At 40.7% G+C, this 16,489-nt stretch overlaps 1 protein-coding gene and 1 long non-coding RNA gene across 7 annotated transcripts; one reads left to right on the plus strand and one right to left on the minus strand.

The window, feature by feature from the left end:
- Positions 1-758: 758 nt before the first annotated feature.
- LOC108154455 lies at positions 759-2,090 on the minus strand. 6 transcript variants are annotated; one of them, XR_001774963.2, is made up of 3 exons: positions 1,764-2,090; positions 1,078-1,430; positions 759-1,010 (listed from the first exon to the last, which is right to left on the minus strand). It is a non-coding gene; the product is annotated as an uncharacterized LOC108154455 (long non-coding RNA). The 6 variants fall into 6 exon arrangements; XR_001774965.2 differs by having other exon boundaries at positions 760-1,010; positions 1,078-1,393; XR_001774968.2 differs by having other exon boundaries at positions 762-1,010; positions 1,078-1,309.
- A 10,684-nt stretch (positions 2,091-12,774) lies between these two features.
- On the plus strand, positions 12,775-14,119 carry LOC108153878 (putative odorant receptor 85d). The gene is made up of 3 exons (XM_033389889.1): positions 12,775-13,757; positions 13,818-13,973; positions 14,028-14,119. Exons 1-3 carry the CDS (start codon positions 12,792-12,794, stop codon positions 14,082-14,084), a joined length of 1,179 nt encoding a protein of 392 aa, XP_033245780.1. The 5' UTR covers positions 12,775-12,791; the 3' UTR covers positions 14,085-14,119.
- The last annotated feature ends 2,370 nt before the right edge of the window (positions 14,120-16,489 follow it).

Raw genomic sequence — 16,489 nt, forward strand, 5'->3', positions numbered from 1 at the left:
TTAGTATGACCTCGTCTTGAATCGAGCTAATCATCGAACAGACTATTGTCGTAAACCTAAATCCAACCATCGCTTTCCCTTAAACTCCGTATATACTATCGGAAAATACGTTGCTAAAGAAGCTCAGTAGCTCAACAAATAATTTAAAGCATTCTAAAAATATGCATGTGTATTTGGATATTGTTTATACAAAAATACGATAGTCCCTATTAAAAAATGGTGGATAGTGGTAGGAAAATACTTCTCGACCTATTCGCATACTTAATAAATATACAACAACAATTTCGTACAAGTCGGTCAAACTTCTTAGAAGTAAATTGGCCAAGATTGGTCTTTCAGGTGGCAGCCCACCGCGTGAAGGAGGTCCTCTTGAGAAGGTCCCGTTCACACCACACATGTCGTAGTCCATGGATATTAAACCAATTGATAGCACAGGTTATATATTTAATATTAATAATTTATTATATATTTAATTTACCATATTTGCAGACTTTTTCTAAACAGCACCTCCCTCAGTAATATCCGAATGGGAGTGCTATCGGCCTTCCATCCAAAGCGTCGTCATGTCGACACCTTCGAAAAAAATCATAAAAATAGACGGAAAAACAGATTCAGAAAATAGCAACCGAATCTGCCTATGTTAGCCGTCAAATGCTGAAATCAAATTTATGGAAATAAATGAATACCATTTACATAGTTGAACTTTTTATTCATGAAATCCAGCCCCAATGCGTGACGATAGATTCAGCCCTTATATTCGAATTCCCCAACTGGCCACTTCTCTATTATACAAAAACTGTGGAGGATACAGCAACAGGCATTTATTTCAGAGGTATTTTCAATGTTATTGTCCAGTCCCTTTGCAATCCTCCATTACAGTGCCTTAGACCAGTTATAGTAAAACGTCTTCTATTGCGGATTGCCAATCGAAAACGAGTGTCGCAGGTTAGTTAGCAGTTGAAGCTCCTGCATTCCATTCAAAAGTTGTCCCTACAAAAGGCGTCTGAGTTCTTCGCAACGTCAACCATATTTAATTTAAAAAAAGATGCACTTGATAGTTAAATGCGTATTTCTTACCAGGGTCAAAAGGATTCTATATGCTATGTTTTCCAATTACTCCACAATTGCTGGAGCAGATTTCGTGCATCTTGTTTTTGTACAGAAACAAGAACCAAGAACAAATGGCAGCAACGTTGCATCCGCAAAGCCTCTCAGCCGAAAATAAACTGCTTTCAGTTGATGGATCTGAACCAGGATCTGAACTTAATCCCAAATCTGGTCATACACCGCCAGATGTAAGAGAGCTGCTCTTATGGACGAAATAGTATATCACAAAATACCTATCAATATTTTTTTTCCGCTTGCGATCGTGGTTGAATGCCCGAAGGCAGTGCTGTTGAAGAATCCCCACATGAAGAAGGTTCACAAAACTACAAGAATACAGAGTATATCAGAAGAATATATGATGATAATGGCACCAGTTGCTCAATCAGCCCGAACACCTTTTGCTTGTGACAAACGTGACAAAAGGGATTGAAGGCGGTCAAAAGCCGATTTCTCTCTCACCCTTTTAATTTGCATTAACAGTAGGGAAAAGAGTTGGCGGATAGGAGCATTTGATGTTTATCAAAATATAATTTTGTTCATCCGTTTAAGGAGAATCTTGCGAACCTCCTCGACTTTGCAAGCACTGCAGTCGAACATTCTATCAGGGTCGCAAGCAGCAACATAAATAAAATATGGTTTCAAATTTCATCACTTACTATTTCGTGTCAGGGCTCATGAATCTGGCCGTGCATGCTCCGACCGCCACTTAGGTTCAAGTCCAGGTACAAATCCATCAACTGATTTCAGTTTATTTCCGGCTGAAGTTTATTAGATGCCTTGCGGATACAACATTTCTGTCATTTGGGCGTTCAGCAATTTCTTAATCGTGCAAAGGTACGCTCCCGTGAAGGTATATTTCGATGGGGAAATCCATTTTAAATCTTGCATGCAGAAGAACTTGTTTCGTAAACGGAATTTTAAACGAGATAATGGAATGAGAACACCCTTTCCAGACCTACTGAGTTCTCAGAGTTGAGGTTATAGTTTGGTTAGAAACAGAAATGCTGATAAAAGTATATGCCTACTACATATATGATCACTAAAAATATTTTTTGAGGAGCAGTTCGCAAACTTCCTCGGTAGTTCCATAGATAGTTCCGCGGGGAGAAGAGTAAGGCACGTGGAGTACAGGCTAAAAAAAAGGTATAGATTAAAGATAGAACATTCATTTCGGAGAAAAAAGACCGAGTGAAAACCTTTTTTTCAGGATTTTTTTCTTGGAAACAGTGGAGAGGAACAGTTGTTAGGAACCGCTCTCAGTCATTCTTTTATTCGATAAAATAATAACAATTAACCCTAGACAATTCCAAAGAGTCGATACTTATAAATACTATCGGTTATCTATATCAAGAAAAAACTATAAGATTTATTTTGGCTTGAACTCATCTAAACTCAATTTATTGATAAGAATGGAATGATAAAGCTGCCTTCACGACCGATTTGAGCTTAAGATCTTCTCCAAGATGGTTCAGAATTTGGTTCAAGATATATGAAAGTATTCCCCTGTGGCCAAAGCAAAAATTACTGCAACCTAAGCTTTTGTAAGGCAATCTTTCTCTATCTTTATGCCTTCTGATAGTTCGTATTTTGTTATGATGACATTATGCGTACGCGATGGTAGCAAACCTGCAGCAAGTCTCCAGCGAATGACAATCGAATGGCTCTCTTTTTGGTACAATATTTTAAATTTAAATTCTGTCATGGTGTTTTGGTTTGTTTTCTACTGTAAAAGCTAGATGATATTTTGATTCCTTTTTTTCTGCATTCCATTCCCCATTTTTTTTTTGCTCCACATAACTGACGTTGGTCGTATCTCCATTTTGCAACATTTTTTTGTGCATTTTGTTTGGATTTGCTTGTAAATTGCAAATGACGATTTCCACACGCTCTTTCTCTCTTTCCGTTTTTCAACTGACTGTCTCTCTTTTAGTTTTCTCCCCCTTTTTCCACTGCCTGTATCGCATTCTGCAACTGTTTTTTATGGCATGTGGAAATTAGAAAATCATTTTGTATGGCTTTCGAAGGCAGCAGCTCTTTTTTCTGTTGAAGCATTCCGTTGTTGTTGGCTGTTGGCTGAACTTTACATAAATAGTTTCAAAAGCATTACGCACACACAGCGCACACGCATAGAGCACACACACGCACACTCAAACATACATATACACAGATGCCAAATTAAACTTCCTGTCTGTCCAAATGGAAAACTTTACACAAATGTGTACAATTCGCATTTATTTTAATGCATAAATTTGTCACCCAACCTCGTACTTGTACTTATCCCTGCGTCTGTTTCTTGTTCCTGGTTCTGGAAAGACCCTCCATTAAATCACAAACAAATTTCGTTGTGCTCCACTAGTGGAAGTGAATGTTATACAAATTGATTTTTGATAAGGGACCCCCAAGAAAACAGGCGCCCCCATCCATAGAGAGAGGGAGAGCAAACGAGAGACACGAACAGGAGAAGAGATTAAATCCCAATAAACGGACAAAACAAAGCACAAAAAACGATACAGGTTTCGAGAGGCAGAAATCGTAGATACCCTTAAAGAACATTTTTCTGATGGTATCTATAGGTATAGCTATGATATGCTCAATCGATTGTTGTCAACATTGTTTACAAATTCAGTTTCCCAAAGTGATAGTCAATTATCATCTGAATAAAAAGAGATATAGACAGGAAGAACTTGGTCTCAAATATAGATTACGAATCCGTGTATATACCTTATAAAATAAAAAAAACACTTCCTATTCTGCCTACAAGCCTCTCGTAGGTATCATAGTGCCCTTCCCTCCTTAAGGGTATTCCAAAAACAAGGCAAAAGTAAGTCAAAGTAAGGGCAAGAGCATAGGAAAATATATGACAACCACAAAGATAATGTTGGCAAACTTTTATAAGCAACAACATGGCGCTATCTGTATAGAGGGAGGAGTGGGTATTTGGGGTAGGGGTAGCTCGAGGTGATGGCAAGTTCATAATGAAAATGCGTTTTCATAGAGAACTTTTCCCGCTGGCGGCGCAATGGAAAACGTTGATTGATTTTGTGTTGGCCTTCGTTGACAGACAGCTGACAGTCCTTGCGGGAGTATGCCATGACTTATGGTTCCTTCTTCCTCATGGTTGTGGCTATTGCTTAATTAAAGTGGTAGCACGATGGATGAACGGACTGGTACTCATTATCAGCACTTAATCAATCTAAAGAAGTTAAAAGCGTTTGTCTAGAATGAAAAGTGGTAGGGATTGACAGCAAGGGATATAAATAGATGTCATATCATCAAGAATTCAACAACTTTCACAATTAAATTGGCTCTCAAAGACCCTTCATTGTTTATATGTATAGGGAAATATATAGGGATCCCAGCGATCCATAGAGTTATCCCCTTTTGGTTATGCAAATATTATTCTTAATTTGCTTCACAAACCGCCAGATTCCGATGGCTGTGCGATGATACAGGTGTGCGCCGTATCCGTATCCGGGCATGAAACCAACATTGCCGTGGCCGGCGGAGCAAAAACAAATCACAGGCACTGTTTGAAACGGAAAAGTTTTTAATGAGTTGCGACAGGGCCACAGCCTGAGGGCGAGAGATGTGCCGGCAGGCAGCAGTCACTTGCGGGCGCTTTTTTTCCAATAATTTAACGCGCGTTGCGTATACGCAGCGTAAACGTAGCCCAAAACGCAACCGCACATGCCACTTGCTGCACAATCCAATCAAAAGTTTACAATTTACGCTCGAAATGTTGCGCCTGGAACGCTACACACATTGATAGGCGTCCACCCCCGTCCGTCCGCCCACGGCAGCAGTATCTCTTACAGACAGACAGTCTCCCTATTTCTCTGTTTCTCCGTCTCTCTATAGCTCAGTAAGTGAGTGCAGGGCGTACAAAAAATGTATTCATCGCTTTAAATACTTTTCGTGCATGTATGTGCGGGAGAAAGTTTTTCCGTCTAGGCCCGGCTGTGAAGCGTGTCAAAGCCGCTTAGCAGCCTCAACGGGAAAGCGGAAAAACCCAAAAGAAAAGCTTCCGTTCCGAGTGCCCCGTGTATTCATTTTCATTTTCTTTGATGATTATGATTTAAGGTAATTGCAGGCCCCTCCCCCCTTGTACATCTTTATGTATATATATATACATCTTGATATGTGGATACACATGTTTTTACACTCAATTACAATTTACTTAACTCTGCAGCAGTTTTATTATGCAAATGTTCGAAGTGGCAGGAGAGGAAGGGAGAAAGGAGAGTGGTAGTCCAGAAGACACATACAATCAGGGACCTTTGACCTGGACCTGGACATCAGGAAAGGGTTCATGGGGTTATCCAGGCCAATAATTAATTACTTTCACATGCACAAAGGCGGATGCCGAGTATTGATACGGCTGTAGGGGCATACAGCATGAGGATATGAGTGTGTGCATTCGAATGGTAATCAGAGTCCTGCGAGACCCATGGAGAAATTTTGGATAGTAGTAGATCACCCTCTAACGGTCGATGGATGCCACAAACCCCCACTTAGGTATTCATTGCACACGACAGCTGCAGCAACAAAGCTCGGGCCAAGTGGCAGACACGCCTCCTTTGGAAACGCGAAGCCCGGTTGTATTGCCTCTCGGTGGCCGCCGCTGACGCTCCTTGGCAACTGCTGGTAGCGACATCGTGGCGCAACTGCAACTCTATTAGGATCCATCAATGTCAGCCAATTTATGCGCATATTAAAAATGCGGTCTGCCGATGACAAACACAGGACGATAGCACACACGCAAGGATGGTAGCTAGGATGGTTGCTGTAGCCCATAGAACCCGTATAGGGACGTGGACTACTGGCGTCACGACGCACGTGGCGCGCACAATGGCAAACATATGACGATGCGCAAAATTGAGGAACAAGTCGCAAACGTGACAAAAGCAGAAGCTGCACACAGAAGCAGAAACCGAAAGACGCACATGGAGCACTCCGAAGCACACTGAACAAAAATAGAAAGGACTGCATGAAGGATTCTACTGAAAAAAAGAGAAAAGGCAGGAAAGCAGGTGCCTCGCTTAACGTTGGGAGTGGAAATTTACTCTTAAAGAATAGTGAAATTTATCTTATTAAATCTTTGTTTTATGAACAAAATTAAAAGTAAGGAAAGTTGGTTATTTTCTTGAAAATACATATAGTAACTTTCTAAGAAGGATATATCGGAAAAACATTGATCTCTTGGCCCTTTGAATCGATCCATCCATCACTCATAAACATAATTTTTTATCAACAAAAGTTGTTCAATTTATATCTCTTTTTTTGTGGATAACAAACTAGTTTTTCCAAGTGACAGAAGTACATACATATATCTAAAGCTTTGGCTACATAAAATGTAACTTTAATGCAGTTCAGCCAAGAAGAGAACGAGGTGGAAAGATGGGCCGCCACTGATGCGATTAGTGTGGGTGGGTGGTGGGTGTGGGGGCATGCTCCCGCCCACAGGAGCAGAGGAAGCACACTCCGATGCCAATTATGACAAATGCATAGAATCGAGTTGAACTGAATATCCTTATCAACGAACGCACCAGGTACACCAGGAACAGGTGTGAGAGTCCATTTGTGTGTGGATTTGTTATGGGATCCCCTCCCCCTCGGACAGGAGCACTAGCAATGCTCAACAGAGGTTGAAACTAGACAAAATTTAAACTTAATTTGCTCTTGCAGTGCCACAGGGTTTCATTTTAAAGATTATAAATTCTACTGGTCAAAGGACCAGCTCAGCCAGAGATAGTACAAGATTGACCAGGAGCCACCACAGCACACATCAAAATGCAATTCATTAACTTTATAACCTCAGAAATGAGTTGACCGCAGACCAATAAAACCAGAATGAAATATTTACCAAAAGGTTGGATCTTGCTTGTCGCCAATGCAGCCAATTGAAGCAATGGAAGTCAAGCTGTGACATTCTGTACAAATACATATCCAAACGAATATATGTACAAATGTATATAAGGATTTGTATGTGTGAATGTGGTGAGCCTTTTGGGTTTCGTTGAACGAGAAAGCAGAGAGAAACCATTGAAGGGAGACCATGTGAAAACTGGAACTGACACAATAAGGATGATTATGGCAAGACCATAGAATAATTATTAATTCCAATCAATTTTATCCACCCACTTACACACTACGACAACGGATACGAATACGTTTACGTATAGAAAGGAACATAAATTTCGATCGATTGCATTTAAATTGCAATTTGTGGGGAGGCCACAAGATGCAAACCAAAGATTTATTTCAGGAGATAGGAAAAGTCATTGGCTGTATGTATGGCTGTAATATTTAAAGAGTTCTCAATAATATGATAGCCAAGGAAAACAATGTGTGTATTAAGATAAGAAGGCTAATAAAGAGTACATGGATAGGAAGTATTAAGAAGGAATTCTAACAATTTTATTGCCCGTTACAGATTCGGGATTAAGGATGATTTAAAATCGATTACTGATTAACTATGCGATAGCTTGATTACCTTTACGATAACTGTGTAGATCGTTAGCTAAACTTATTCCAAGGCAATTCCGTAACAGTTCTAAAATCTTAAATAGCAAAACGGCATTGTTAGCCCCATTTTGGTAGTTTATCTCGTTGTAATAGACCATGGTCGACTCAAGCTTTATTCTATGTACTCCTACATAGATTGTTAGGCATCGAACCTTCGATTGTGTGCTACCCATAAATATGTAACGCACTGTCTGTAGCTGGCATGGGACTGCAGAGCTCTTTAATTTATGCAAATTTGACCCACAGTCAGGCTATGGGGCTGTGTGTACTTCCCATTGTATTTGCCCCCCACAAAATGCATTGTTCCATTCACATATACGAGTCTCCCCATACATACACATATGTGTATGTGTGTTATGTTTGTTCTTGTTTAATATTTAAACAATCATTTGCTGTTCCGTCTCTCCTCCACAGCGAGAGGCTGCCATGGAGGACATGTCTGTGCTGAAATTTGGGTCATGGCGAGAGCATTTGTTATGATTATTATTAACCCTGTTGCTGTTGCTGTTACGAGCCCAGCTCCCAGCCTGGGTATTAGGCTAATTTTGTTGTATATATTTCACACAATTGAAATTTGTCAGCTTAGGATCTAGTGAGCTGTCGATTCAACAATAAATCTACAAAAAGTACATACCCCAGAAGCCCAATGGACAACAGTGCGTATCGTCAATGTGAGAGCCATTAAAGAATTAATCTTTTGGTTTGCTTTCGGTTCGGTTGCATGGCTCATTGAGCCCACACTCACTCGTAAGTAATTCCATTCCGACTCATTATCTCATTTGATTTGATTTGTCGTTAATCAAAACATAACAAAGCTCCACACACGCCAGCGACTGTCAAAGACAGGCCAGACATGTCCTATATATAGACGTACATATGTGTCTGTCTGTCTGTTTGTTAAAGACAAACAGAGTACCTCCAGCTGGCGGGCTGGCCTCCCCTTGTGCACAAACTTTCCACTTTGCAATTTTCACGCACAAAATTACACAAATCAGTGGACAAAAATCAGCAAACATTTGCCAAATATTAACCAAATTATTTAAGTACGAGAAAAACGCATTTAAGATGGCTTTTCCAACAATTCCGAGCCTGGGAAAACTCTCCGTTCCACGTAAAACGCCAATAAACTGCGAGCGTCAAAGTTTTTCCGCTGAAAAAAAGTTGGAAAAGTTGGAAAAGTTTAAGGCGCCTGTGGGGGTGGGTGGAAAAGTGGAATTCGACACATATTTTGGGTGCGTGCTCATGTGGGAGTTTTTACATCAAACTAAATGCAGGTGCTGCGCAGAGGAAAAATAAACTCAAATTTCATTGCCCACAATATTATTTTTCAGCTTAGATTTCTATTCTTTTAAAGGCCCCCCTACTTAGGCCTCCATAATAACCCCCTTTCAACGAGTCATTCCGCATCATCCGCCTATCAGTTGATATTTCCCACAGCTCAAGTTAAATTAAGTTTATTATGTTTTTGGAGCCGAGGGTACGGATACCCCAAGCATGTGTGTGCTGCCAAGGAAAGTGGCACATTGCCAGCAGAGGGCAATGGCAGCGGCAACGGAAAAAAAAAAGGAAAATATAGAGGGAAAAAATACCATGGAGAAGTAGAATACACATCGCGGCCTTATCATTGCACATTTCACTGTTGGTGTAACAATTACGCCAAAGCCAACAACAACATTTGGCAAACATTCAAAAATGCCAGTAGCCAAAATATACAGACACCACACACACACACAGACCCAGGCCCCATCTATGGAGGAGAGCAGAACCCCACTGCTTCCGACGCCCTGTTTTCCTGCTACAAATGTTTTTGATAATATGCAACAATGCAACAAACTAACCAACGAAAGCTTTTACTGTACATACATACATATCTACACATATACGTACATATGTATATGTGTTCAGGTATACATATATTCATACATAATTGCTTTGTTTACTGGGGTTTTTGTGGAGACATAAGGTTTTCGGGCAGGAAATTGGCACACAGACCCCTTCCTTTTTTTAGTCTCAAACCTCTCTCTGTCTCGCTTGCTCTCGCTATAGATAAACCCATCGAATGGGGTCGCCACCGAAATGCAAAACGGAAACCCAAGGACCTTGCCCCACAGCCAGAAGGCGCTGCGGCTTTGCATATACTCGTTCTCGTACGTATCTCCATCTCCCCTTTATACACATGTACGCGGATTAATCTGCATAGGCATTAGCCGCAAATAACTAGAGTTGAAGAAAAAGCGAAAGCTAGACATTCTCACAGGAAAAATATGTACATTAAATACATTCTATTCTCAATTACTTAAAACTATGGTAATTCTGTATATCGTTAAGTGCTACTTGGTAGTTGCTTTAATTTTATCCGCATTCTTTATGCACTTGGTATTATTGTTGTTAGTATTCTTGAACATTTTCATATCAATTTTACAATTCCATGGTTATTTCTTCTTAAGTAATCTGCTCCGTATTTCTACCCCGTTCTTTCACTTTAATTTTTGTAATTTTAAAATTTCTTTCCTAATATTTTTCAATCAAACCTATGGTATTTTGAAGTATTGGTATTTTAAATCTTTCCTATAAGTGCAGTATTATTATTTTTAGAAAATGTTTTTTTTTTTATTGATTATTTATTATTATTTACTTTACTATTAGTTATTATTATTTTCAAAATTTGTTTAAATATTATTATGTAAGAGAGGAAGAGTTATTCGTTCTTGAAGGTAACAATTAGTATATGTTTATGTTATCGTAAAATATGGCTCAACTAATGACTTTGGAACATAATTTATATGATATACAAACTTAAAAACAAAGTCAATCAATACAAATTTCAATGGCTGCTCCCAGAAACTAATTCACCTTTAAATATTTCTAAAATAAACAAAAACTGAAGCTTTGAATTGGAGAATAGGATTACATTAAAATTGCATAATAAGAGCCATATTTGAAACTTAAATAAGTGCAGTCCACTCTGAAGTATTGGCCCCATTTCGCTTACCTTGACAATCATTCAAACATGTACATATGTACATGCTCGTATGTATGTTTTTTCATAACATACATATTTAATATTGAAAACAAAATCAATGAATAATTTGCCAGCTATAGTATGTATGTATGTATGAATTTTTGTTTTGTTTTTTTCCCAAAACCTGTTCTATGCATAAACATTTGGCAAATGGAAATAATAGAAGCTTTTCCAGTGGCAAAAACAAAAAACTTAAAGTGGCAAATAGAAATGCATTAAAATTGCATACCGCTGACAGCCTGAGGGGGTGGCAACTGCAACAACAATTTATTAAATTAATTTTGGTTTAACATTACAAATGCCATTATGGAGTGAAAAATTGTGCGTAGCGTGGGATAAATTTAAAATGCTAATTGCATTTGAGAATAAATCTCATATGGCCATATATTTCAGGGACGTACACGGACATGGACACAGCCCCCCGCACACACAAACACATCTGAACGGAAACTTTGTATGCTCGTATAAATGCTCTTCATTAACGTTGCTGTATGGAATAGTAATGTAAATTTCATTAGGAATGCGATACGCAAATGAGGTCAAATAGTCAGAGTCCAGTATCCTTCCAACCCGGGAATCGGAGTCAGAGTGAGAGCAAATGAGTGTTTCTCCATTTGATCCACATCATCAGCATTTGGCTGTCATCCCACTCTCTTTGCTTCGTTGAATTGCATTTAATTGCAACATACTACGAGTGTTTTCCCAAGGAAAAACGGATAAAAACAGCAAAAGATGGAAGCAAGCAAATGGAAAACAATGCCAGCCAGCAACTCTGGCATTCTTTGAGAGCTGCAAAACAGTTGATCCGAAACTACCAGTCGCATCCGTACTCAGAACTCAGGCTGGGTGTCAGTTTCAAAGAAGAAATAGGAATCCATCCGTATGGGTTGCAGTCAAGGGATATGGGGGATGTGTGTGTGTGTAAACAGGCAATAGGCAAAAACCAAAGCTAAAATACAGACACGGGTCCAGAGGCAAAGAAAGGATGAGCGACAGAGCGACAGTGTTTCTTTGTCTTGCACAAAAAAAGATAACCACAAAAATAGAGAGCACAAGACAGAGATTCGAGCCTTGGCATACCCTTGAATACTAATAAAAGGTAAATACATACAATGTTTAGAAATTGAGCATCTGTTTCTTGTAGGGTTGACTGGAGCAGTGGAGGATATTTACACTTGTACACCATTTCATTCACTTTTATTCTACGTAGCAACATTAAGCTTGACTGATACCTTTTTAGAGGGTGCGAATCAGCAGGAAATGAAAGACAATCCTTACTCTTGCTCGTATAGTGTTTCCCTATCTTACCAGCTCCATCTCTCACATACCGCTTCTTTTCTAGTCTCGTGTTTGTTGCATGTCAAGTTAAATGCTGTCACTGCACAAAGGCACACTCGTATCCAGATGTGCTATAAAGATGACTGGGTTTGATACTGTTCTACTATGAACCACATAAAGTGCATATGGCTATGTGTGTGTGCGGCTGATCTACTGAAGTGTGCCAAATGAATTTCCGTAGAGCATGACAATATTACATTGTATAATAGATTTAGGATAAAGATAGTTCTGAAATAAGTAATAGTATTACTTGAAATGTTTGTTGTTTATGCTCTAAAGAAATTCATTAAAGATCCTGATAGATCCAAGAAATACTTACATTATAAGATATAAGGATTCCCAAGAAATTGAATGCCAAAGCTCCTATCTGCTTAGAGAACATTTCCTAGTCGTCCCCATGTCCATTCGAAGGCTCATTTGGGGTCGTACTAATCGCTGACATTTGTGAGCAGAAGATATAGCAGAGAAGGAAGCACTGTGTAGCCCATTAATTGGGGGAGTCATCGATTTCGACTTAGGCTCAATTAGACACGCCCCCTGAATGACCAACTGTATCGGTTCACAACGCACTAATTGAGAGATGCTCGCTCGCCTCCGTGCATGGCAATCAAAGAGGCGTGGCACTTGTCAAGTGTGTGGCAACAGTAAATTATTAAATCATCGATGTCCAGGTCGGGTTCTACCCCATTTTGGGGGTATATATAAGAGCGGAAACACAATAATGACTGCAATCATAATGGAAGGTCCCGGGAAAACACCATCAACAATGGAGAAAGCGGAAAAGTCGGAAACCATTACAATGGAAAGGTTCTTAAGGTATGCAAACATATTTTACCTGTCCATAGGCATGGAGGCCTACGAACATCAGGGGCGTCGAAAGATGAAGGAGCTCATTCTCCGCTGTATATTTATCGCACTCATCTTGAACCTGAATGCCGTGCTCCTTTCCGAATTGATTTATGTATTCCTGGCGATTGGAAACGGCACAAACTTCCTGGAGGCCACGATGAATCTATCTTTCATTGGCTTCGTGATCGTTGGGGATCTCAAGGTGTGGCACATCTGGCGGAAGAGGGATCAACTCACCAATGTCGTGCGGGAGATGGAGAAGCTGCATCCCAAGGAGGAGCATCACCAGAAGGCCTACGACGTGGAAAGTCATCTGAGTGGATATAGTCGCTACAGCAAGTTCTACTTCGGCATGCACCTGGTGCTGATCTGGACGTACAACCTCTACTGGGCCGTCTACTATCTCGTCTGCGATTTCTGGTTGGGCATACGCCATTTCGTGAGGATGCTCCCCTACTTCTGCTGGGTTCCATGGGACTGGAGCACCAACTCCAGCTACTATCTGATGTACGTGTCCCAGAATATGGCAGGACAGACGTGTCTTTCAGGACAACTGGCCGCCGATCTGATGATGTGCGCTCTCGTCAATCTGCTGGTGATGCACTTCATTCGCCTGGGCCGTGGCATCGAGGAGCATGTGGCTGGGTTACTCTCACCGCAACAGGATCTGGAGTTCCTTCAGGCAGCTGTCGTCTACCATCAGCGGCTCCTGCAGCTTTGCCACAACATCAACGAGATCTTTGGCGTTTCACTGCTCTGCAATTTCGGGTCCTCTGCATTTATCATCTGCTTTGTGGGCTTCCAGTTGACAATTGGTGGAAGGATCGATAATCTAGTGATGCTTATGCTCTTTCTGTTCTGTGCCTTGGTACAGGTCTTTATGATCACCACCTACGCACAGCGATTGCTTGATGCGGTGAGTGGGGAAAGGTTGGATTTACTCTTCTTCAGGTCTTACCCTTAAATTTCTTTGCAGAGCGAGCACATAGGTGAAGCTGTCTACAATCACGACTGGTTCCAGGCAGACCTTCGTTATCGGAAAATGCTGATTTTTATGGTAAGGCGATCCCAACAGGCTAGTCGCCTAAAGGCCACGATATTTCTCAAAGTGTCGCTGGTCACAGTCGCAGATGTAAGTTTTGGACTGCAAAATGTTTTAGCATCAAATTGATTCCCTTTCTTTCAGCTCCTACAATTATCCTACAAATTCTTTGCCCTTTTGCGGACAATGTATATGAAGTAGTTCAGTCAGACCAAAGACAATATAAATAGTGAGAAGAGTAACGTCTCTCGTATGACTCATGTGGCAGCAGAAAGCATCTTAGCTATGACTGCCGGCCGGCCGTCGAAACATACCCTTTAGTTTAGTACATTTCTCCTTGGTCAAACTTCTTTGGGAGAGTGTGAGGACAGATGCCCCCATTAAGCAGCATGTGGCAGTGACAATACGAGTATGGAAGCGGAATCCACCAAATCATCGTTCGGCAATAACTTACGCGAATTGCCGCAAAGAGTTGTGGCTTCTAATTAAACTAAACCGAGTAGAGGGGTGGCAATGAGTAGCGCGAATCGGACGTAACATGGCAACGTAAATGGGGAATCGAAGAGCGGTCATTTAACCACAGAAGCAATGATTAATTATCGGCATTTCGTCTGCACAAAGCACAGAGCACGGGGGGGAAATGCAGAACAAAGCTTTGGCACTGCTCTAAAATTAGCGCAGGTCCCACCTTGGCCTTTAGTCGCTCTCCATCACGGTTTGACCCCATGTCTTGCTTCTCTCTCTCCGCAGCTCTGACCCCACCTCTTGCTCGGCTTGAACCTGCGATTCACCTTGCACAATCGCTCATTGGTTTTTATTCTCGTTGCCAATTTAATTAAAGATTTCCCAGTCCAACCTATGCATGAAAATTGCTTCCATCAAATCAGGGCTGCAGCTGCAAGGGGGAATCGCACGATTCTGTGGTTCATTGGATCTGGTTCAGCTCATGGATCAAATTAGAAATCCAACAATTTTGTAGTTTCAATCATGATTTTAAGTTTTTTTAGATATTTAGACATTTGGTTTTTTTCGATGAGCGAAACAAATAGAAGAACTCAACTATTTTTGAGCTAGTGGTTCACATCCTCTCTACTTTTATACCTGTTCCACCTAACGTGTCTCATACATACATTTATGAGTGACTTAACTGTGATTCTTTGACGCATTCGATCAGTGAACTATCCCAATTTGATTCCTCTAATATTCCTATTGCCTTTCCATCCCTGCTTTCAAATCAATCATATTACAGGCATTTAGGCAGGCCGCCCGAACTTATGCAGCACACAAAAGTGATTGCAAATATCTTTCTCTCCTTGTGAAGTGGCTGGGCTGGCGAATTGCAATTTTTTTATGAATATTTAATTGAAAAGTTGACACAAACAGACAACAGAGGCGTCGGTAGAGCGAAGGGAAGGAAGTCCGTTGAGGCTAATTACATTTCTACGGCTGTCCTGCCGGAGGAGAGAAATGATAGTAGCTGGGCGGTGCTGGAAACCTGCCCTGCGTCAGATGGATGGCAAAATTGAAGAATTTTTTCAATTAAAATTACTACAAAACGAAGAAGTCAGCCGACAACCAAATGGCAATCAAATCGGCCAAGTCAGACGCCGGATTGGAGAGGTCTGGGAGCTTAGGGCACGGCTCACAGTCACGCCCTAATCTAATTAGAAATAACACGCGTCACGAACTTGACTCTGATGCGGAGGCGGACGGACCCAAAATGAGGATGCGAATACGAATGAATGTCGATGTAGCCAATGCCTATGGAAATGTGCTCTAAATAGTTTCGACTAATTTCATTTGCGTTTGCAGTTTTCGTTTTGCCGAAAGTTGGGAAAAGTTTTTTTGGTCGGACTGTCATGCCCAGTTCCAGTGGTTCCTCATGGCTGAAAGGATAGGTTGGTTCGGGGCCAGACCGCATGGGACTCTCTCATTGGGTGCTGTGCCGCCATTAATCAAAGTAATTGCAGCGACACCAATGACAGCTAGGAGAAAGGTGAAGTTGCTTTTCATCACCTCCACACCCACACATAAGGTTGTTGCTAATTAAAATGCAGTGCAGGCGGATAGAATATAGGATGTGATCAGGAGGAATCTGTAAAAATGTTCCGGAAGAGCTCTATTTTTTGGTACACAATTTTTTCAGGGTGGCAAAAGTCAGACCCCTTATTCCATCCTGCCATCACACTTTGGTTGTCGTGATTTGACTTTGGGTCTGACTTTGAATATGTTAATGATAGATGTATCTAATCTGAGTACCTGAGGAGTACGGAATTCGTCTCTAAACGTTTCTTTCAGCATACAATCTTAATAGTGAATCTCAAACTTTGCTTTGTTATTTTAAAGTTCTTTAACAAACTCGTATTTTAGTTGAATCTTTTCCATTTTCCAATAGTTGGCCAAACAATCGTTAACAGTAACTCATGCACTCCCCTGCTTTCCTCTGTTCCGGTACGGGACTCATTCAATTTATATTTATACATTGCCCAAAGTCAAATAAATTAATTCGTGCATCCAAACTTTTGGACATACTTTTTGTGTGAATGTGTCTTTTCCTCCTCCTCTCGCTCTCCTCCGCCTCTCATATCACAGTGAAAATGGAGCAA

Source organism: Drosophila miranda, chromosome 2, assembly GCF_003369915.1.
Source record: "Drosophila miranda strain MSH22 chromosome 2, D.miranda_PacBio2.1, whole genome shotgun sequence".
NCBI lineage: Eukaryota > Metazoa > Arthropoda > Insecta > Diptera > Drosophilidae > Drosophila > Drosophila miranda.

Bases quoted from the DNA above. Each gene is read 5' to 3' on its own strand.
- LOC108153878 (XM_033389889.1), top strand. From the start codon at position 12,792: ATGGAAAGGTTCTTAAGGTATGCAAACATATTTTACCTGTCCATAGGC. The intron at 13,758-13,817 runs GTGAGTGGGGAA...ATTTCTTTGCAG, and splicing joins CACAGCGATTGCTTGATGCG to AGCGAGCACATAGGTGAAGC. The intron at 13,974-14,027 runs GTAAGTTTTGGA...CCTTTCTTTCAG, and splicing joins CGCTGGTCACAGTCGCAGAT to CTCCTACAATTATCCTACAA.